The 23,215-nt window shown below is 45.0% G+C and overlaps 1 protein-coding gene and 1 non-coding gene across 2 annotated transcripts in view; one reads left to right on the plus strand and one right to left on the minus strand.

The window, feature by feature from the left end:
• The window catches only part of ZNF777 (zinc finger protein 777), a 29,197-nt gene extending 8,880 nt beyond the window's left edge, over positions 1 to 20,317 (minus strand). Inside the window, exons 1-4 of the mRNA XM_053553657.1 lie at positions 20,056 to 20,317; positions 14,784 to 15,641; positions 13,729 to 13,855; positions 10,876 to 10,989 (exon numbers count right to left, since the gene is read on the minus strand). Coding sequence (XP_053409632.1) covers positions 10,876 to 10,989; positions 13,729 to 13,855; positions 14,784 to 15,641; positions 20,056 to 20,172 — 1,216 coding nt within the window. The 5' untranslated portion in view covers positions 20,173 to 20,317. The remainder of the gene's footprint in view (positions 1 to 10,875; positions 10,990 to 13,728; positions 13,856 to 14,783; positions 15,642 to 20,055) is intronic.
• LOC128560655 (small nucleolar RNA U13) lies at positions 6,365 to 6,469 on the plus strand. The gene has a single exon (XR_008373124.1). It is a non-coding gene; the product is annotated as a small nucleolar RNA U13 (small nucleolar RNA).
• Positions 20,318 to 23,215: the final 2,898 nt, after the last annotated feature.

The raw sequence follows: 23,215 nt of genomic DNA on the forward strand, positions 1-23,215 counted from the left end.
CACCACAGGGATCCAAGTGTTCATTCTTACTTGGTTTAAGTTATTCTTAGTGATTATTACTATAGAATGGTAAGTGATTATCCAAGATACAAAACAAAAAACTTTTGGAAATATATCTTTTATAAGGATGAATAGAAAATCTTTTCCAATTAGTTGACTTATCAGAGAACGAATATTCTTACTGTAGAATGAGAGTTCAGAATTAATTTTATTCTATTCTTCAGTTTTATAAACAAAACCTCATTTATATTGGGAAACCTCACTTACACAAATAGGCAGATGGGCTTGAAGGAGCTTTGTTTTAGAACAGCCCTAATTCTCTGAACGTCTGCTACAATACAAAATCACATGGTTAACATACCATCAAAAATTATTTTCCTGCCCTAGGGCTATGGCAAAGAAAAATTGTTTTGCATGACCTATTAGCCCATAACTTGATGAGGTCATCTTCAATTTTGTTGAAAGCTAAATTTTGCAAACAACCTAATTTGCAAAAGAATTTGCCTCCAGGACCCCCGAGCAATGTGCTTCTAGACATGTACCCCAACATTCCCGATTATCTCTCTGGTGACTCAGGGGGGTTTATACCTGGGAGAAATGCTCCATGATGAGATGGGCAGAGGTGCCTTTCTTTTTTGTTTGTTTGAGACAGTCTCACTATGTCACCCTCAGTCTCACTATGTCAGTGTGCCATCGCATCACAGCTCACAGCAACCTCAAACTCTTGGGCTTAAGCAATTCTCTTGCCTCCGTCTCCCAAGTAGCTGGGACTACAGGTGCCTGCCACAATGCCTGGCTATTTTTTGGGTGTAGTTGTCATTGTTTGGCAGGCCTGGGCTGGATTTGAACCTGTCAGCTCCGGTGTATGTGGCTGGTGCCCTAGCTGCTGAGCTACAGGCACCTAGCCTTTTTTCTTCACTAGTGAGAGATGTAGGAGATGAGAGCTGAAATTTCAGGGACTACTTGTGTTGTGTGCTCTATGGTGACCCGTTTTCTAACGGATGGACTAAGGACCTGGAAATTACATCCTAAAAGCCATCTATGTGGTGTCCCTCTTGGAGAGTCTCCTTGACAGCATGGGTGCCCAAGCTTAAAGATCAGGGCCTTAACACCTGCCCCTATTTCAAGACCCCACTCAAATGTACACTGCTGTACCAGGCTTCTTACAGAACTCTCAGCTAGGGATGCACTCTGAACCCCCAGCACTTTCCTGCTGTGCTCTGTGTAGGACTTAACTCTTTCTGCCTTAAGACAGCACTGTTCACACTGTCCTTGTTAGACAGTAGGGAAGCCAGTGTTTCTCACCAAAAAAGTCTCCCTATCCCAGACAACTTTCTAAAGATTACTGACACCAAACTGCATTTATAAATAGGAATTTATCCTCCCACTTAAAAAAATGAATCAAAGTCACACTGTGGGAATATAGTTTCTCATATATGTGGGAATGGTAACGTTTCAAACCAGTAGAAGAAAGCTTTAAATAGAGACAACTGGCTTTCTGACTGGAAGGGGAAAAGCTACCTTCACACACTGTACATCAAAATACTCTCCTGACGAATAAGAAATTTAATATGAATAATGAAATCCTACTAGTACTAGAAACCCAGATATACAAGTGTTACAACTTTGAGCTGAGGGATAGGCTATTCCCAGACCTCTGGGTCCCTCAGATGTCCCTTTTGGAGACCATCTGGTTGTTTACACCAAACATGTTAAACATGCTCAACCCAGATCAACTATACATTTTTCCTATAAATTGTTCTGAAAGGATCTGTAAGTTGCTTAGACATTATCAATTGGCTATACTTAATTAAATGGCCTCACTTAATCTGTGATTGGTTTTTAATCTCTATAACCACACTGGTCCATAATGGTCTTGTAAGATGGAAAAAAATCTCTCTTACAAATTGTTTTCAAACATATTATATGTTTGTGAAGACTGAATTTAATAATTAATGAAGCTGATATGCTATATAAATAGACATTTAGTTAAAATAAACATTAAATTATTTACATTTAGTAATTTTCTTTTTGTTTTCTAGAGCAAAAAGTATTTTATTTTTGGTTTCAAGTATTTTCATAGGTTTCCCAGAATCTCTAGGCCTAACACCTGTGATAAGTGTTTACTGAATAATATGGCCTGAATAAATATTTTTACTACGTGAAACCCAGACACCGTAAAGAAAATAACTAATGAACCTCAATACACAAAAACTTAAAATTGATAAATTTGAACATATAAAACTACTGTATCCTGACCATCACATAAAGACTATATACAAAAGTAAACCACAAACAGGGGTAAAGTATCTGCATACCTGTTACAGACAGAGCCAATGTCCTCAATAGTTAAGCTTTTACCAATCTTAATAAAAAGATGAATAATCTCCAAAAGAGAAAAAGATAATTTACAAAATAAGACATTTTAGTAGTCAATAAGGTATGAAAATATGCTCAAAATCATCCTTAGAGAAAGTCAAATAAAAACATCAAAATATCGTTTTCTCTACTTATCACCTTGGCAAATAATAAAAAGATAAACAATACCTACTATTTTCATGGGTGTGTGGAAATAAGTATTTTCATGCTTGGATGAAGGTGTATAAATTGGCACAATTGTTTTGAAGGGTACTTGCCAGCATCTATTAAATTTTTAAGTGGGTATATCCTTTCACCCAGAAAAATATTTCTAAAAAAGTTTCAGACAAGTGCCCAAAGATCTATGTTACTGAAGTACTGAAACTTGTGAGCACCTAAATGTACATCAATGGGATAGTATTTAAATAAATTATGAAATCAATACGCAAAGTACTACAGTCTGCCGTTCTGAAGAACAAAGTACATTTATATATTTTAACATGTAAAGAAAACTTGAAAAAAAGCAAGTTGCGAAACAGTATACTTGTATATTGTTTGAACTGTCTTACAATGACCATGTAGAGTATTATGTATTACTTACATTATTAACCCTGTGTATGTACTACGTGTATAACCACATGCATATAAAATTGGAAGAATAAACTGTTGACTTTTTTTTTTTTTTTTTTTGCAGTTTTTGACTGGGGCTGGGATTGAACCTGCCACCTTTGGTATATGCGGCTCGCGCCCTACTCCTTGAGCCACAGGCACCACCCTAAACTGTTGACTCTTGAGAGAAAATTACGGGGAGCTTTCATTCTGCATTTTTTCTTTTTGAAATTCAAAACCAATGTTGACACATTATTTTTCCTGTGCTCCTCCTGGCTTGTAAGTTGCCACATTAATTTTCTCAACCAGCTCAAAGCAAATAAATATTGGTTGACTCTGGCTATGGATCTTCTCATGGCTATACTTTCTGTTAGGTTTTGCTCTTTTCCACCCCTCCACCCTTCCTTTCCTGCTCCCCAGAGGCAATCGTCCACCTGATTCTTTTATTATTTATCTCCGTAACTCTAAGTAACATACTTATGTTGCTAATCCTGAGTTTTCAGTTTTAAGCATTATCTATTGACTTCTAAGACCTGAAGGTCAGGGCCATCTCTTCCAAATCCCTGATCCTCTCAATGTAGCTTCATTATAGTTTTAGTTGGATCGATACCGGCTATTTACATTACAGGATTATGTGTTACTTATCATTAAACTATGTAGTATACAGTAAGTACTTTCCTGTGCCTGAAAACCTTTTTGCTTTCCTTGGAGCTAATGTTTTCTTTTGCTTAGCTCACTATTAATTATCACAAACTCAGCCCCAAACTTACCCCTGACTTTACTGTGTCTCTCTTCTCTCTAAACATTCAAACATATTGGTTATTTATAAATTTCTCTACTTGAAAAAATTCTGGAATGTTCTGCTATGTTCCAATCTGGATTGACTGCCTATAGGTGAACGGCTACCTTCTTGGCACCCTGAAAGATCCTTTATAATTTCCTTACTTTTCTTGTTTCTTTCTTTCTTCCTCTTTTTTTGGAGATAGAGTCTCACTCTGTTGCCTAGGTTAGAGTGCCATGGCATCAGTCTAACTCACAGCAACCTCAAACTCCTGCGTTCAAATGATCCTCCTGCCTCGGCCACCCAAGTAGCTGTGACTACAGGTGCCTGCCACAATGCCCAGCCAATTTTTCTATTTTTAGTAGAGATGGAGTCTCACTCTTGCTTTGGCTGGTCTTGAACTCCTGAGCTCAAGGGATCCTCTTGCCTCAGCCTCCCAGAGTGCCGGGATGACAGGTGTGAGCCACTGTGCCCACTTCAGTATTTCTTTGCATTTAAGTTCCTCATGCCTCTTTCTTGGTTTACTTCCTCATTTTGGCAAAGTTCTTCCCTTAGCTTGACAAAACGTTCACGGAGATCTTGAACATCTCAAAATATCTCAACTTCATTTCACACTTAACAGTATGGCTAAATATTGAATTGTAGAGTAGAACAAATTTCCCCCCAGAATTTAAAGGGCATTGCTGTACTATCTTCCAGCTTCTAATGCTGCTGAAAAGTCTGGGGCCATTCTAATTCTTGTTTCTTTATTTGAGCCTATTTTTCCTCTCTGGAAGCTTGTAGGGTTTCCTTTGTCCTCAGTTGCTCTGAAATTTCACACTTAAGTATTTGAAATGTAGGTTATTTTCACAGAATGTTCTAGGCAATTGGTGGGCTCTTTTAATCTGAAAAACTAGTTCTCCAATTGTTGAGAATTTTTCTTGAATTATTTGTTAATAATTCTCACCTCTACTTTCACTCCCCCCCCCCTTGATACTCTTATTATCTGGATCTTGGACTTATATCCTTTAGTTTTCCTAGTCTTTCCTTATTTCTTCATCTTTTGACTTTATTTTCTTGGAGGTGAGCTCAACTTTATCTTCCAACACTGATACTGGGTTTTTAATTTGCATTATCATATTTTTAATTTCCAAGAGTTCCTTTCTAATTTTTTTTTTAAATAGGCATAATACTTTTATGTCATGGATGGATTTACTTCTTTTATCTAGATATATTACATGTAAGTATTTATACATACTTTTTTCTCTTTCTCGGTGGTCTCTGTTTTTCTTAAATGTATTTCTTCTGGTTTTATTTATTTATTTCACCCTGGGTAGAGTGCCATAGCATCACAGCTCACAGGAACCTCAAATTCTTGGGCTTAAGCGATTCTCTTGCCTCAGCCTCCCGAGTAGCTGGGACTACAGGTGCCTGCCACAATGCCCAGCTATTTTTTTGTTGCAACTGTCATTGTTGTTTTAGCTGGCCCGGGCTGGGTTCGAACCCACCAGCTTCAGTGTGTGTGGCTGGTACCCTACCCACTGAGCTATGGGCGCTGCCTGGTTTTCTTTCTTTCTTTACTTAATTTGTCTTTGTATATGAAAGGTTTTCCCCAAATGTCTCGTGGTTCTTGGTTGGCCATGTAGACTTAAAAAAAGTGGAACACTCAAAAAAGTATTGAGAGCTCAGTGCATTTGGGTGGGGCTTGCCAACTATGACTAGTGCTTGAGACAGGTCATTTTACTAGATCTCCGGGCCTAGTCCCAAAAGTCTCCAGGTAAGACTTCCAATATCCTGCCTGAAGGGTTATCCTAAACATTGGTATATTTTGGGACTCAATTTAGGAAGGAAAATGGAGATCTCAGCATCTGCATGCCTAGAGTCACTTATTCTCCTGTTTTCTGTATTGTACCCCACCCCCAACTGCGCCTGGTGCCCATGTCTAGAGATCCTCTTTTTCATTCTCTCCAGAGAATAAGCCTCAATCATGTAGCGGGGCTGGGGAGAGGCCAAATGCCAGTGGGAGGGACTGGGGGAGGCTCTTTAAAAGATGTAGCCCTCTGTGTTTGGGCTCACCTTACTGGCACCTCCAGCCTAGTCTCTGAACTGCTAACTCCTGAGTCTCGAGCAGGGGTTGGGGTGCAAACTGGGTTTCTTCTCAGCTTTCCCCAACACCAATTTCAGATTTAGTTCTCTGCATCAGTCATCACCCATCCATCTGCTTTTAGATCCCAAAACTTTGTTGCTGTTTCCTCTTACCCATTCTTTCAAAAAGTCCCTTTCCTTTTGTTTTAGAAGAATTTGCAGAGTTAGGAATATGCTCCTGCCATCTTTAACGCAAGGTCTTTCAAGCACTCTTTTTTTGTTTGAGACAGAGCCTCAAGCTGTCACCCTGGGTAGAGTGCCATGGCACCACAGCTCACAGCAACCTCCAACTCCTGGGCTTAAGCGATTCTCTTGCCTCAGCCACCACAAAGCCCAACCATTTTTTGGTTGTAGCTGTCACTGTTGTTTGGCAGGCCAGGCTGGATTTGAACCCGCCAGCTCTGGTGTATGTGGCTGGTGCCTTAGCAGCTTGAGCTATAGGCGCTGAGCCTAGTTTTTAAAAAAATATTTTTCCTGAACAAGTTATATATGATCCTTTTGTAGTTCATAAGTGTGATGGTGGGGTATTCACATGCATGCGTAAGATGTGCCTCTCTCAAACCTTGTTATGGCTTCGGCACATTACCTGAAGTGAAAAAAAGGAGTAATATATGCTCACATCAGAAAATTTTATAAAATACACAGAATATAATTTTGATATGTTTCCATGGCCAGTTTTCTTCTTTTCTTTTTTTTTTTTTTTGAGACAGTGTCACGATGTTGTCCTCGGTGAAGGACATAGTCCTCAGTGGGTGAGGAGTGAGTGGCAGGTAAGGAAGTAAAGATGGCACAAGTTGACTATGGGGTGACAAGGTTACCTGTGAGGGTCACTGGGAATATGGAGGGAGAGGTTCTCATTTGCTTATGATGAGGATTGCTCAGGCCTGTTTGAAATGATGGGAATGGTCCAACTGAAAGGGGAGATTTGTCAACATACAAATGGGAAATGTCACGTGAGGCCAATGGTGTAAACAAAAGATAGAAAAAGGTCAGGCTCGGCGCCCTTAGCTCAGTGATTAGGGCACCAGCCACATGCACCGGGGCTGGTGGGTTCAAATGCAGCCAAGGCCTGCTAAAACAACAACAAAAATAGCCAGGTGTTGTGGCAGGCGCCCGTAGTCCCAGCTACTTGGGAGGCTGAGGCAAGAGAATCGCTTAAGCCCAGGAGTTGGAGGTTGCTGTGAGCTGTGATGCCACAGCACTCTACCGAGAGTGACAAAGTGAAACTCCATCTCTAAAAAAAAAAAAAAAAAATACCAACACCTGGGCCCCACCCCAATCAATATGTCCCAAACCTCCAAATCTGCCCCAAAAGTCAGGGCTCTGCAGGACATGGCTGTGTTCTCCTCTCCAAGGACTGAGTAACCTAATCCAGTTTAGCCTACCAATGCTGAAATTTCCAAATGTCTCAGTGACAGGTATCTCCAGTTCAGACCCCTTTCTTTGCACTTAACTTTATTCAGCTACTTCCTCAACATTTTCTCTTTGATGTCTCACAGCTATCTCAGATCTAACATGTTCAAAGTCAAATTCTCATCATTTCTACAAATCTGAACCCTACATTGTCTTCCAGCCTCATTACTTAAGCCAGAGGCCTGGGAGTTATCCTTGGCACCTTCCTCTCCCTCCTGTTCAGCATCCAATAGTCACTGAGTCCTTTCTCTGACTGCCAACAGGTATCTTGCAAACAGTCACTTCCCTCTTTGGCTATGCCATGGTGTCCTATCTGAAGACAAAAAGAACCCCCAGCCATTCTCCTAGCCTCCAGACTTTCCTCCCACCAATTAGTTCTCCTTGGAGCAGCTGGAACCTTACTTTTTCTTTAGCTTTCCACTAAAAATTCCATGTCCTCAAAGAGGCCTTTTCTGATCTCCCAAACTCAAGGGCGTCTTCCTTGATGTGTATCTTAAAGCCCTGGATGCTTTTGTCTCAGCTCCGCCACAGCTGGTGACTGTGTTTTTATGCAGGTAGAGCATTTGGGTTGCTAACATCAGTCTCTCCACTGGAGTGTAAGACTGAGTGCAGGGACCTCTGGGGCACATAGTTCCTGACACAGTATCTGGTCCAAAAATATCCGATGAACTAAATAATAAACATACAAGTGAAACTTACAGTATCAAAACTCTTTATAAATGTGATTTTAGTTGCTGTATGACAGTCTATTGAAACATGTTTACTTGTACATCTTAATCCATAATTTTGGATTCTTTTTCATGCTATAGATTCTCAGAAAGAAAATTATGAGGTCAAATGTATGAACATTTTAAGTATTTAAAATACATCTAGAAAGCATCAGATTGCTTTCTCAAAAGAATGAAACTATGCACACTCTGAGTGGAATGTATGGGCATGCAGACTTCAGCCACAGCTTCTGATTTGTCACATTCTTGGCTAATTTATTAAGTGAAGATAACACCTGGCTTCTCCTGGCCTCCATGGCTACCCTTGTAGGCCCGTGAACGGGAACACCTATTCTGAGGATTTTGATGCAGGGTTGATAACTGAATTATCTTGGGGTATCTTTGGGAACTAAACCATAAAATTGTCATGTTTGGTATAGATGGAACTATGAAAAGTCCCAATATTCTAGACTTTTCTTCCCTTTGCATCTAGCACAGGGCTGGCTTTGCTGCCATCCAGCTAAGAGAGAAGATGCATGAACAGAGAGGTTACCCACTGGTGTGTCTGGGGCTATGGTAGCTTCAGTTCCACAGAACCATCCTGCTATGGCAAGACCAGGGCCTTTGTCTAGCATAGAGATGTGAGCTGAAGGCCAGTTCTGTACAGCGATGGCTGCTACATCCTCCTCTGTCCTCCCTACCACTGTAGACTCCAAGGGGCTGAAGGTGGTGAGTGGACAAATCACACATTTCAGCCATACAAGGAAACCTCTGTAAGGCCACCACTTCCCAGAAAGAGCTCAGGCCGTGGTTGTACAGGTGCCAGAACAAACCCTACCCAGGGTAGAGAGGACCCAACGTGCCCATCACCACTCTCGATTTTGCTTTTCAATTGGCCACATTCTGTGGGAGGCCCATCTGTGATAAGGATGTGAAAAGTAGCCAGAGAAAGGGCACTGATGCTCTTGCATCCAGTCCTTCTAAGAAAATGCTAAATGAACCACAAAGCCCCAATGGGACATCAGACTATTGTAGGATTTTTACCACAAAACCGCTCCTGAATTCTCATTCTTTGTCTCCTAAGCTTTCTTTCTTACTTATTCTACCTCGATCTCTCTCTTCCCACTTGATCCTTGTTTCTGGATGTGGCCTCTCAAACTTTTAAGGTACGTTTAAGGTGAACCAAAAGATCACCCTGCCATGTGCCACATTCCTTTGCTTTTAAATTCATCTTTTCTGTCTGCCAGAATGAATTCAGGGTTAGACCTTTGCCCTGATTAAAATCTCCAGGCACAGCCTTAGAAAAGTGAGGACACTGGATTTCTCTGGGACGTGCCAGCACTTATATTATCACAGGGTTCTGCCTTTCCCCTGAGCTACCTTCCCACTTAGTACATGGGGCTGACATTGCCCAATGAATATTCCTAGAACATCTTCTTGGAGCCAGTTTCTAGGGCTCAAAATCAATGATATTAACTCATAATGAGACCAGAGTGTTGGCCCCAAACTGAGGTCTCCAGCTGGATCATCCTCTTTTTCAACAGACACAATCTCCAATGATGTTTGGCCACTCTCACATGTCATGTATGCCTATAAGGGACGAGGATCTGCTTCTACTGAAGCCCATCAAGTTAAGTGATGCACATCCAATCTCGATTCTAAAACAGGGGCTCCAAAAACTAATTATGCCTCAGGAAAACACCTGCAGTGCAGGCCACTGGTCTGGCTGCTGTGAACGCGATGATGCCCCATGCACAGCAACAGTAGCTGGTTTTCACTGAGCCACTGCAACGTGCCCATCACCACTCTAGGCCCTACGATTAGATATTCCTACCAGTCCTATTTTATTTATTTATTTATTTTTTGAGACAGAAAGGAGTTCTGTTTAAAACACACCCCTTCTCTGTTTAAGAAAAACAACTTTGTCACTCTCAGTAGAGTGCTGTGGCATCATAGCTTATTAGCAACCTCAAACTCTTGGGCTCAAGTGATTCTCTTGCCTCAGCCTCCTGAGTAGCTGGGACTACAGGCACCTGCCACAATGCCCAGCTATTTTTAGAGATAGGGTCTTGCTGTAGCTCAGGCTGGTCTCTAACTCTTTTTTTTTTTTTTTAAGAGACAGAGTCTCACTCTGTCACCCTCAGTAGAGTGCTGTAGCATCACAGCTCACAGTAACCTCTAGCTCTTGGGCTCAAGTGATTCTCTTGCCTCAGCCTGTTGAGTAGTTGGGACTACAGGCACCCACCACAATTCCTGGCTATTTTTTTTTGTTGTTGTTGTCGCGGTTTGGCCGGGTACGGGTTCAAACCCGCCACCCTCGGTATATGGGGCTGGCGCCCTACTCACTGAGCCACAGGTGCCGCACCAGTTCTATTTTATAGATGAGGAAACTGAGATTTAAAATGATGGAGCAACCAAAATCATACCACTTGTAAGCAGAAAAGCTGGATTCACATGTAGGCAGCCAGACACCAGAGTCTGCACTCTGATCAGCCATGCTTGCAGCATATAGCTGACTACACCTAACTGCCACACCCAGACACTGTCCTGATGGTAATGCATGTAGGATGTTTCCGGTAAAGTCCACTCTGACCAGCTGCAGGACTCAGGGATGTGGCACTTTTTTGAGAAGCTCCAGGTGGAATAAGCACTAGTGACTGCCCGGCAAGTGGCTGCCTTTCTTTGAGTTCCTTGCTTTATTTTCTGCAAAGAGTGAGCTGACTCTCCTATTTACCAGTAACTTGGGCCACCAGTGACCCTGGAGGCCCTAAGCAGGTCCCAGCACCAGTAGGTCTTCCTTCTGCATACAACTTGTAACACACCCCTTCAGGGTCTACCCTGGATTGCGATGCCCTGTGCTGGGTCCACCTGTTAGCCACTCACCTGCGCTGGGATCTGTGGGTGCTTCGCCCTCCTCAGAGTCCTCCTGTTCCTGCATGGCCGGCCTTTCCCCGCGCTCCATCTGTGACATGAGGTCTGGTTTGGAAATTGCATAGTCTGGGCAGAAGAAAGGAAATGAAATACACTATGGGATGAGGTTGCACTGGATAATGTTAAGTGTCATCTGTGGGTGTGGCACCAGGAACAGCTCCTCTACGTGGGACTGGCAATGTTGGAAAACAAATGGCCCAGGGTCCACCCTTTTCCTCAGGGCCCACTGTGTGTGTGCAGGGGGGTGGGGGTCATGTTGCGCACAAGTGGCTGAAGCCTGTCCAGGTCTCTCATGACCAAAGCAAAAGATATTTGAAATTTTATAAAGTAAAAAACTAATCCTGATTTCTTCACATAAAACAAGTTTAAAGTTCTTCAGAAATAAAGTTAAAAGATGAAGAAACTTAGAAGGAATATTACACGCACATATGTGTGTGTATATATATAATATATACATAGCCATACACACACATACACAAACATATGTATATATGTATTATACACACACACACACACATACACATACACATATATATGGCCAAAGGTTAATATCCATAATTATACAAAAGAACTTCTATAATTAGTTAAAAAAAACAAAAGAAAAGTTATAAATAGGTAATTCACTGGAGAACTATGAGTGACTGGCAGGGCACAGTGGCTCACACCTATAATCCTAGCACTCTGGGAGGCTGAGGTGGGAGGATCCCTTGAACTTAGAAGTTTGAGAATAGCCTGAGCAAGAGCGAAACCCCGTCTCTACTGAAAAATAGAAAAAAAATAATTAAGTCAGGCATAGTGGCATGCCCATGTAGTGTCAACCTCTCCGGAGGCTGAGACAGGAGGATCACCTGATCCCAGGAGTTAGAGGTTACTGTGAGCTAGGCTGATGCCATGGCCCTCTAGCCTGGGCAACAGGGTGAGATTCTGTCTCAAGAAAAGAAAAAAAAGAAAGAGAAATACAAATGGCCAGTAAATATATAAAAAGATGCACAAGTTCAGTAACCATCAAAGATTACATACTGTAGTTATAATGGCATTTTCATACATGGCTGCCAAAATGTAAACTAGCTCAGCCTTCCAGAGAGCACTAGGGCAGTAGCCATAAAACTGCAAATGTGCATCCTTTTTCCTCCACATTCCTATTTCTTGGTGTCTATACTATTGAAGAAACACTGTAAGTGCACAAATACACAGAGATGTTTATCACAACACATTACAAAGTGAAAAAAAAATCATCAACCTACTGTTCATCAACAGTAGGAAGGTCAAAATCCTATGGTTCACCTAGAATTCTGTACTGTCCTTCGGGGGACATGATGGCATGGAATGCTATCTGTGCCCACCACTAGGTAAAATGAGCAAATGGGCCCATCTGAGCAAATGCCAAACTGCATGTGTACCAGTGCCTGCATCGTGCCTATATTTGAAAACACAAAAATATGCAAAAGAACATGGGCCAAAGGGTTCCTGGCACAAGTGGCTAGCTGAGGGTTGTTCTTAATTACATAAATCTAAATTGCTGAATTTCATAATTATATATCTTAATATTTTAAAAAGAAAAAAGAATTTTAAAAAGAGGAGGAAGTTATCCTATAGAAAGTTATATACATCTTTCTGTATCCATTGATATGATCTTACGGTTTTGGCCCTTTATTCTGTTAGGTTTTTTTTTTTTTTTTTAATAAAATGTTACTCTAAAGTCTTTCCTTCTACATCCACTCATTGTCATCCATTTCCAGAGATCTTGAAGTTGATGGTTAGCATTCCTATGCATAGTGTAATACTTGTATTATATATTTCAATGTCCAGATATAATATAGTTTTGTATTATGGATATAAAATTATTAAAATTAAGTAATACCTTAAAAAAAAGTTATATACAAAATTAATAATTCTAGCAAGAATGAAAGTTTCTATGCTGCAACACATTTAATGTTTCTTTAAAACTTGTATTGTGGCTGGACACAGTGGCTCATGCCTATAATCCCAACACTCTGAAAGGCCGAGGTGGGTGGATCACTTGACCGCCCGAGTTCAAGACCAGCTTGAGCAAGAGTGAGATCCTGTCTCTAAAAATAGCCGGGTGTTGTGGCGGGCGCCTATAGTCCCAGCTGTTCGGGAGGCTGAGGCAAGAGAATTGCTTGAGCCCAAAAGTCTGAGGTTGCTGTGAGTTATGATGCCATAGTACTCTGCCAGGGGGCAACAAAAGTGAGACTCTGTCTCAAAAATACAAAAACAAAAATAAAAACTTGTATGGTATATGCCAAAAGAGTTTTCTTCCACCAGAGAAGAGAATATAGGGTCGAAAATCCATAGCTGACCACTTCCTTAAGTTGACTAATTTCCATATACTGGACATGCACCACCTGTGTGTGTCAGTACAGCAGGCCTAGTTCCTTATGTTGACCATCCCTGTGTGCTGACCAGTCGGTTACAGTTGGATGGTCAACTTATAGAGGTTCCACTATATATAAAAGTACAAAACCATTTTCCAGGTTTTTGGCCTTAAATATTGTTAATGAAATTAAGAATCCACGGGAGAAATACTATGAGGGTGAGAGACACCGACATCTAGGTCTGTCTTCTCCCGCTTGCCGCAGAAGCTTTTCCAGGGAGCAGTGCCTCTGTTTACAAGCCATCCCAGACAGTGCTGTACTGAAGGTGGGTATACAGGGGTGAGGTGCTCTCTAAAATTCTGACTTCCTTGCTTTTGACCGTTGGCTCTGCAGTCAGAACTCCCTGAGGCTGCAAATGCACCTTGAGTTGATGTCCAGGCAGCCCTGGCGAGTGAAGCCCTCTCCTTACCCATGGAAACCAGAGATTCGTAGTTGCCCCTCATCACGTTCTTGTAGAGCTCCTTCTGCCACTCGGACAGGTTTCCCCACTCTTGCTCTGAGAAGTGGACAGCAACATCATCGAAAGTGACAGGGACCTGAAACCACACGAGCTCCATTTAGACTGGCTAGAATGCAGTCACAGGCCATAGCTGTCAATTCCCCAGGTCCAAACCTTTGGCCTTGGCTCAAACCCATGGCTCTCAGGCTCCACTAGGACTCCTTTGGAAGTCGGGCCACTGTCCTGGCCCAGAGAATGAGGAACTCATCTTGCCTGGTCTTTCTCCTCTCCCATAGATTACTCCCTGCAGCTCTAAAGCAGGGTCTGCGGTGTCTGTGGACCAGCAGCAATGGCACCACCTGGGTACCTCCTTAGACCTACTAACTAGAGCCTGCATTTAGTATGATCCCAGGTGAGTCATGTCTACAATAAAATCTGAGAAACGCTGGCCTAGAGAACATAGTGTTTTCTCTCCACAAAAAGCTGTGTAAAGGGGCAGCAGCACAGAACAGAGAGAAAGCCAGTCCACGTTCAAGATCTTTGAGAACCTGCTGTAAAACAAAATGAAAACCTAACAGTTCTCGATAATTTTTTTTTGGAGACCTCTCAAAATCACTGTTTTCCTGACATTAACATGATCTGCAGGACAGGTCCTTGTGACCTAGAACCCAAGTCCCCCCTCTGCCCACCCCAACAATGACCCGCTTATACATACCCGCCAGAGACTGTTATGCAGCTCCCACCTGCCTCAGCTTTGCCTTCTTACCCTCAGACACCACAGACAGCTCTGCAGAACACCATTCTAATCTGATAATCCCTGGTCCGTGGGACATTTCTGTTTAACCTATGCTTTTGACAATAGGAGGAATAATTTGATTTTGGCACATCCTGTTCTTAGTGAAGCAGCCGTGGCAACTAGGGATCACTATATTTTTTTCTTTCTCAACTACTGCAATTTCTAAATTCCTAAACCATGTTCCAAATCAGACCACTGCCTTAGGAATCCCCAGTTGGGATAGGTTTACCTTGGGAACTTCTCCATTGCTGCCTGGGGGCAGCCGTAGGATCCAGAAGTTTCTGTTTTTCAGCAGGTTCTCCATGTTCTCCAGCCGCCTCTGCAGCAGCCCATACTCCTGCAGCAGGGTCCCCAACACAACCCACTTGCTTTCCAGATGGTTCGCAAACTCCACGGCCGTCTTTTCGCAATCAGCTATCTTCTTTTCATTTGTCCCTGTCCTGCCCTCCAGGGTCAGTAGCCTCATGGCTTGGGCCTCCAGTTTCCTCTCCACCGCTTGGACAGCAGCCCACATGGCCAAGCGGGTGATCTCTGCCGTGGGGAGTGACTGTTCCTTCTGGGCTGTAGAGGAGATCTGGAAGGATGTGTCCTTTTGAGAAACTGGGCTCTGGAGTAAAGGGTCCATGTCAGCCTCAGGAACTGTGGGGGAAAGGGTCAGGGGGTCCTTCTCAGGAACTTCAGGGGAGTGAAGTGGGGCTTCCTGATGGTGAGCGGAGTGGGAGAGCAGGGAGATTTCTTGTTCAGAAGCAGCTGGAGATGTATACTGGGTCCCTTCCTGGGAAGCTGAGGGGCCCTGGAGGTGAGTCTCTTGCTCAGAAGTGGCAGGATATAGAAGTGAGGGTCCCTTCTGGAGAACATGTGGCATCCGGCCAGAAGTCTCCTGCTTGGGGGCACTAGAAGTTTGGGGCAAGGAGCCTTGTAGGGTAATGGTGGGAGATGAAGGAATTTCTTTGGGGGGAAGAATGCGGGATTGGAAGAGAGTTTCTCGGGGGACTCCAGCAGGGGTCTGACGTAAGGTTTCTTCTTGAGGAACGTTGGGGAATGACAGAGGTGATGACCGGTGGTGCTCCATGTCCAGCTGCTGCACCTGTGTTGAGGGAAAGACAGGACTGAAGGCCACAGTCTCCAGTTGGCAAAAAATCCCAGTGTATCCACATAAAAAGGGTTTCAGTTTGGGTAGCAACGAAATATGCTCCTCAGACATGAATCTCTCCTTGACATTGTGGCACTAATTTAGATATCAAATAAAACTATCACAAACTAATAAAAGACAGTTATGCTACTTTCTGTTTTTTTACAGAGCCATACCCTTTTTCACAACATACATTGCTCAGGTCTCATCTTACGAGCTATGATGTAGGAGAGGGGAAAGGGCACTGGCCTCAAGTAAGAACACGTTTTCACCCTGTCTATACCAGCTGCTGTCTGTTCACCTGGTCTGGTTATGTGACCTCGCTGTTCTCAGCATCCTTGTCCATAAACTGAGGATAATAATATCTAACATGCATACACCGCCTGAGTTGTTGGATAATTGAACATAAAATAAAACTTAGAGAAACAACAGAGCAGAGTTTTGTAAATGCTAAGCACTTCCTATCCCATGATTCCCAGCAAGGGTGCAGGCGGTCACCAGTGGGTGCTGGGGCTGTAATTCAAAGCAGACTTGTCACCCAGCCCCGGTGCTGCCACCAGGGTTACATAGACCTTTGTGATGCCTTGTGTTCCTTCCCTTACTTGGCCCAAGAGTAAGGACAGGAAATTATCTTAATTTTCCCAGATTCTTACTCTTTGATAAAAGTTGAATTATAATCAATAAACTCTCTCAAAGAGTTTATATGGTATATGTTTGGCTTGGAAAAAATCTCCTGTGTGCCCAGCTCCTACTAGAGAGGCTAAATGGGCTTCTGGACATTCTGGACTGGCTTTTGTTATGAGCAGGGAGACACTGAGGCAGGTGAAGGCAGGCAGTTCAGCCACTCCTCCAAGAGCCCAGGTCTCCTGGGCGGGGGGTCCACTGAGGTAGGTTTACTTGGATGGTTTGAGTTGTTCTCTGTGGATCCTGAGGTGGGGAGTGAGGTAGCAAGCAGGTCTAGAAGATGGGAAGCAGAGCAAAAGTCAGCCAGTCTTGCAACTTGCATGAAGATTGTGGTGACTAGACCAAAATAAAGACTCAGATTCCTTTGGGGATTTCAATTATCCACTCTCTCCCTGTTCCCCACCTTGTTACATCCATGTTGAGAGAATTCTTGGATCACCAGGGAAGTGAAGCCATGATCTTCAGAAAGTGACAAGTTCTGTATTTACCTACCCAATCAATATCTTTAGGGGAACTGAACAGAATTTCTCCTATAACAATTTCTGTCCATTTCCTTAAAATCTTCTTTCAACAAATCTGCTCAAATGCTATGCTCTGTGTAGAAGTGATCTTTGAAGTAATTAAAATTTCCATTTCCTTCATTTAAAAATGAAATATAAAATACAGCATGTGCTTAACGAATGCCTGCTGAATGAATGAAGTACTAATTGTTGAGTTACCAAAAAAAAAAAATCTATTAGGATAAATAATGCAGTTCCTTCAGTTTACCTATCAAAGACTTAGCTAAACCTATTCCATAGGTTCAGATAGTCTTCTATAGCTTCCTTTTATTTGCTCATTTACTCACTTAAAGGTGGCTTAACTGAGACAGCATCACACTTTCAAACCAAGGATTGAAGATTCAAGACACTATTCAGCAAAAAATTTCTGAAGTAGCATAATCCAAAAGCTCTGCCACTAACCAGATGTGAGAACTAATTAGTTGGGAATAGCTTAACAATTATTCAGCATTTATTAAGTGCCATTTTAAAGGATTCTTTCATTTAATCCTCACCAAACCAGATGAAATAGGTACTGCTAGAATTACTGTCCACACTCAGCATGTGAAGATGGGGAGGCCAGGAGAAACAGAACAGCTTGCCCCAGGTCACATGGCTCTCTGGCTCAAGAGCCTGCAGGTTGCCTCCAGGCCTCAGCTGTCAATTTAGGCAGTTGGCTTCATAGACATGTGCTCTGAATCCTTTTGACCTCTAAAATTTAGAGGCTTGGAGATTAAACAAACATCTGCTGGAGGAGGCTGGGCACAGTGGCTCACGCCTGTAATCCTAGCACTCTGGGAGGCTGAGGCAGGTGGATTGCTTGAGCTTAGGAGTTCGAAACCAGCCTGAGCAAAAGTGAGACCCCGTCTCTACTAAAAATAGAAAAATTGAGGCAAGAGGACCGCTTGAGCCCAAGAGTTGGAGGTTGCTGTTAGCTATGAAACCATAGCACTCTACATAGGGCAACGGAGTGAGACTCTGTCTCAAAAAAAAAAAAAAAATCTGTGGGAGGTTAGATGGGATTAGGGAGGGTGGGGAGGAAGGTCCACTCCTTAGAGACATCATTTAGGTTGGCTCATGCACCCCCTTCGAAACTGTAACAAAAGTTTCCTCTTCAAATAATACACAAGGGCACATACACAAAATTTCACAAACTTTGTAAGTTCACAGACCCCACAATCTGAAGGCACAGCAGCAGCTAAGCTCTTTCTCAACTCAGGTGAAGGTAGATGGGAGCGACCTGGAGAAGGAGCCTCCTCACAGGGAAAGTTACTAGCATCCTGCAACACAATAGGCACATTATAGCCCTTTCCCCAGACACAGTTTAGGGTGTTTGCTTACAACTAGTAGGAACAAGAGGAAAACAATCCCTGGGGGTCTAGTTAGTATTCCAGAGTAACTCAGGGGTTTAACTGAAACAATGAAAAAAAGACCCTCCCCCACCAGGATAGTAAATAAAGCCAGCTGAGCAGGACACCTTTACAACTAGTTTAATCAGAGCTGAAAGGAAAATACCATTTCTTTGCTCTCTGTTATTAGGCCACCTGTCTCCATTTCCATACTGACTATGGAGCACATACACTCCCCCACTTCCACCCCAAATAAAAGCCCCCCAACCTGTAGCTTGATCTAACTCTAAGCATAAAGAAATAGCCAAAGAGACTGGGAGCAGTGGCTCAGCCTGTAATCCCAACACTCCCTGAGGCTGCTTCAGATGGACTGCTTGAGCTCAGAAGTTCAAGACCAGCCTGAGCATGAACGAGACCTCCATCTCTACTAAAAACATTAAAATTACTCAGGCGTTGTTAGTGGATGCCTGCAGTCCCAGTTATGGGGAGGCTGAGGTGGGAAGATGACCCAGGAGTTTGAGCTTGCTGCACTTTAGCCTCTCGTCTAAAAAAAAAAAAAAAAAGAAAAAGAAAGAAAGGGCCAAAGAGAGAGGCAGAGCTTAAGTATATCTAAAACTGAAAACTAATAAGCTCAAATTCTCACACTGCTAGTGGGGGAGAATTCTTCTGAGCCTTATTTCATAGGATTTAACTGTCCCTCCCCCTTGTGTCAAAGTGGACAGTCTCCAGGATTTATGCCATATTAGCAGGACACATATAACATATACATATATATGACATTAAGAAAGTCTTGCCCTTTTCTTTAAGGACCTATTGAGGTTCACCTAGCATTATATACCACTCAAGGGCCCTGGAGACCTAAACCTGGACCTTAGCATGTAAAAATCTTTGTTTTGTTTCCCCAATAGTTTATTAATTTGTTATTATTATTATTAAGAATTGGCTTTTCAGAAAGCTAAATCTCCCACCCCCTTCCTGTATACTAGAGGAACCTGAAGATCAAAAGCACTGACACCCATGCAGTCATCCTCTCTACCACAGCCAGGCCTTCTCAAACAGCAGATTTGCAGGGAGATCTTAAGACAGATTTTTAAGAACGACCCACTGAAGAAGAACGTCAGCCCCCAACCCCTTAGAACCTCTCTTCCCAGATACCATCTGTCAAGGCACCAAAAGTTTGGCCTGGGGCCCTCCAGATGCAGAGGCTGGAGCCCGGAGGGTCACCTGCTCCCCACCACGGAGACGCTTGGCTGGGCGCTGCCCGGCCTACCCCCCTCCCCCACCCCCGACGGGCCGCGTCTACCGCCAGGCCAGCCTGGCACGTCATCCAGGAGAGGCCGCCGCCAAGGCCGCCCCCCTCCCCGTCCAGGCCCGCAGCAGGCCTTTCTGGGGCCTCAGGCACCACGCCACAGATGACTCGCTACGTGACCTTGGGGCAGGCGGGGCAGGTGGCCGCCAGGTGTCTGTGCCTCAATGTCTCCGCTCTGCGAAATGGGAGAGCCGCGTCAGCGCCGCGCCCGGGCCGGGAGACGTTCGGCGGGGCCGAGCTCTGCGGAAAACGTGCCGGCAGCCACCCCGACGGACGCAGCGCCGGCTCCGCAGGGAGCGAGCGCGCCGCCGGGCACCCCACCTCGGGGCCGCGTGTGTGCTGGGGCCAGCGTCCGCGCAGCCTCGCACGGACGGCGAAGCCTCAGCCCGGCCCTGGCCCGCCTCCCCCCACCTCCAGTTCAGGGGCGCGCGAGCCCCTCCAGGGCGCCCCCACCTCCGCGCCAACGTCGCAGCGTTTCTGTCCCTTACCGAGATCCCAGGCCGGGCCGCGGCGCCCGGGACACGCAGGCCGTCCCCGGGGCCCCGAGGCCGCGCGTCCGTGCGCGCGCGGGCTGCCCTCACCGGAGCCGGGGCCGCTTCGGCCATGGCCCTGTGCTGTCCGGCCCGGGCCCCGGGAGTCGCCGCCGCTGCCGCGCGCGGCCCCACGCAGGCCCGGCCGCTCGGTCCTCTCGGCAGGCGACGCCGGCCAGGCCCTGCCTTCCGCGCCGGGGCTCGCACGCGGCCGTCGGGCCCCGGCCTGCTCGGGGAGCGCGGGGCGAGCGGGCACGGAGCCGCGGAGCCCGGGCGGCGGCGTCGGAGCGGGGCGCGCGGCTATGCGGGCGACCCGGCCGACTGCGCCCCGACCGCGAGCTGGGCCCTGGCTCTCAGCAGCGGCCCCCGGCCCGCGTGCCGCCCCTCTGCGGCCGCGGTTGCGACCCCGGCTTCGGCTCTGGCCCCGGCCCCGGCTGCGAGCTGCGCTGCCGTCCCGGCGCTTCTTCAGCAGGGGAGCTGCACAGCAGCTGCCATGTTGATACAAACTGCATCCTGGGAGGCATGTCCCTCTCAGGCCGTTTAAAGAGAAACACTCCGAGGCTCGTCGGAGGCTGCCGGAACCCAGACAGCTCCATCTACAGCCGGTAGGAGCGAACAGTGTCGAGCGAGCAGCCAGCCAGGCGGCGACGGACACGCCCTGAGCCCGGCCAGCCCGTCGTGGAGCCCGGGCCGAACCGCCGGGCACTCCCACCCTTCGGGACCCTCCCGCCTCTCACCTGGGGTCCTCGCCTGCCCCGGCACCCTCGGGCGAGGCTGGGAGGAGGGCGGGCAGGGGCGAAATCAGAGAGCGCAGCCCGGGCGACGTGCTGGGGTCTGGAGGCGGGTTGATTGGCTCCGACAGCCTTCCTCCCGCCGGATCCCCTGCTCCTCTCAAACCCAGAACCCAGGGTCGTTGCCTTTCAAAACCTGCGCTCACAAAGGGATCTAAGAAGCCCGTCACACCAGAGAAAGCCCGGAGTTCATGTGACCAGCTCAGTGCAGTCCGGGTTCCAAGGAAGAGGGCTGTGGTTCCAAGGGTAGCCAGGGGGTTGGGTGCCTTTTGTGAAATGCCCGAGTGTTGTTTTCGACATGAAAGGACAGAATTCCTAGAATCAGAGTGCTGGGGCTGGACGGTTCATTTAGGAGAAAACCGAGGCCGAGTGGGGAATGACTGTTTTACCCTATTACAACCTGTTACAGGTTGAATGCGCTTTCTAACCATGATGTCCCAAAAGGACTGGTAGAGCTTAGAGTTGGCGACTCCATTTCCTGGACAGATCCACTTAAACACACATTTACTGAATATTTTAGAGGTAGCAGGAACTGGGGAAGTATGGGCAGACATCCTGGTTCCTACTGGAACTAACTTAGAGGGGTGAGGGGAGCAGGATGTATTTGTCCAGCTAATGGAACCTCCAGGGCGTCCGAAGTGGAGCTGTAGCCCTGGCAGGCGACTAGAGCAGGACTCCATGTGCTGACTGTTCAGATCTCTTTTTAAACGTGTAAAGTTAGGGACAGAGATAAGGCCAGGGTGACTGCGTCCTGCCCCTCTGTTCCCAGGGATTTCTTTAAGCATTTCCTACCACATGGGCAGGGGCAAACAGTGCACAGTACTGGTTTTGGTATTTTTAAATTTTATGTGACTATTACTCCATCCATTTTCTGTTGCGACTTGCTTTTTTTCGTGGGCCATTATGTTTTTGAGATATAGTCATGTTTTCACCACTACATAGTATTTCACTGAATTCATAAACTCTACATGAGGTGAATGAAAACTTATGACTTACTGCCAGGAACACCTGCATAGGTGTCCCATTGTGCCCTGTTGGAGTGTATCTCTAAGTAAGACACCTAAACATGGAATATTGGGTGACAGAAGCACCTTTTCTTTTTTGTCATTGTAGTTTAGCTGACCCAGGCCGGATTCGAACCCACCACCCTTAGTGTATGTGGCTGGCGCCATAACCACTGTGCTACGGGCACCACGCCTGACAGAAGCACCTTCATCCTTCTCAGCTCACCAAAGAGATGGTGCCCACTTACATTGCCATCAACAACGCATGTCTGCCGGTTTGCCCATCCTTGCTAATGCTCATTGAGAATGGTTTCAGAATGCTTGTGGAAGTGGTGAGTGTAAAATTGTAGCTCATCATTTTAATTTGTATTTGTATTTCCCTGACAAAGGAAGTTATCTTTTCACGCTTAGTAGACATTTGGTGAATTTTCTCTTCATATCCTTTGCCAAGGTTTCTGTTGTGAGATCTTTTTCTTATTGGTTTATAGGTGTTTTGCAAAAGATATACTCTAGATATTAATTCTATCACCATGCATTTATCGTAATTGTATGTATTATCTGACTGGATTAAAGTCTGCCAAATTACTAGTTGTTTTCTATGTATTCCAGATGTTCAATGAAACTTTCTGCTCTCTTGCTTTTTTTTTTGCCTGTTTGGAGATTGCGTATATTTAGTGATTCTGTGTTTTTATTTATGTCTTTAGAACAATGCATTTTAAAAATTGTATTTATTTATTTTTTATTTTTTGAGACAGAGTCTCATTCTGTCACCCTGAGTAGAGTGCTGTGGCATCATAGGTCATAGCAGCTTTGAACTCTTGAGCTCAAGAGATCCTTTTGCCTCAGTTTTTCATTTTTAGTAGAGATGGGGTCTTCCTTTTGGCTCAGGCTGGTCTCAAACACATGAGCTTAAGCAATCCACCGGCCTCAGAGTGCTAGGATTACAGGCGTGTGCCCCAGCCGTAATTCAATTTTTTTTTTTTTTTTTGCAGTTTTTGGCCGGGGCTGGGTTTGAACCCACCACCTCTGGTATATGGGGTTGGCGCCCTACTCCTTTAAACCACAGGCGCCTCCCCATAATTCAATTTTTAAATTAGTCACAGGTGAGGCTGGAACTCACCACCCCTGGTTTGCAGGGCCAGTGCTTTAACCACTGAGCGACTGTGCCACTGTGCCCAGATAATTCTATTTTTATATTAGCATTCTATTTTTTTTTTTTTTTAGAAATTTCTGTTTTTCCTCATTCTTACTAGTTACACCTCATTTGAAATGGTCACCTTTAGTGTTGCAATATACCTCTTCAACAGCCTACTTCACATAGAT

This window comes from Nycticebus coucang, chromosome 11 (genome assembly GCF_027406575.1).
Source record: "Nycticebus coucang isolate mNycCou1 chromosome 11, mNycCou1.pri, whole genome shotgun sequence".
NCBI lineage: Eukaryota > Metazoa > Chordata > Mammalia > Primates > Lorisidae > Nycticebus > Nycticebus coucang.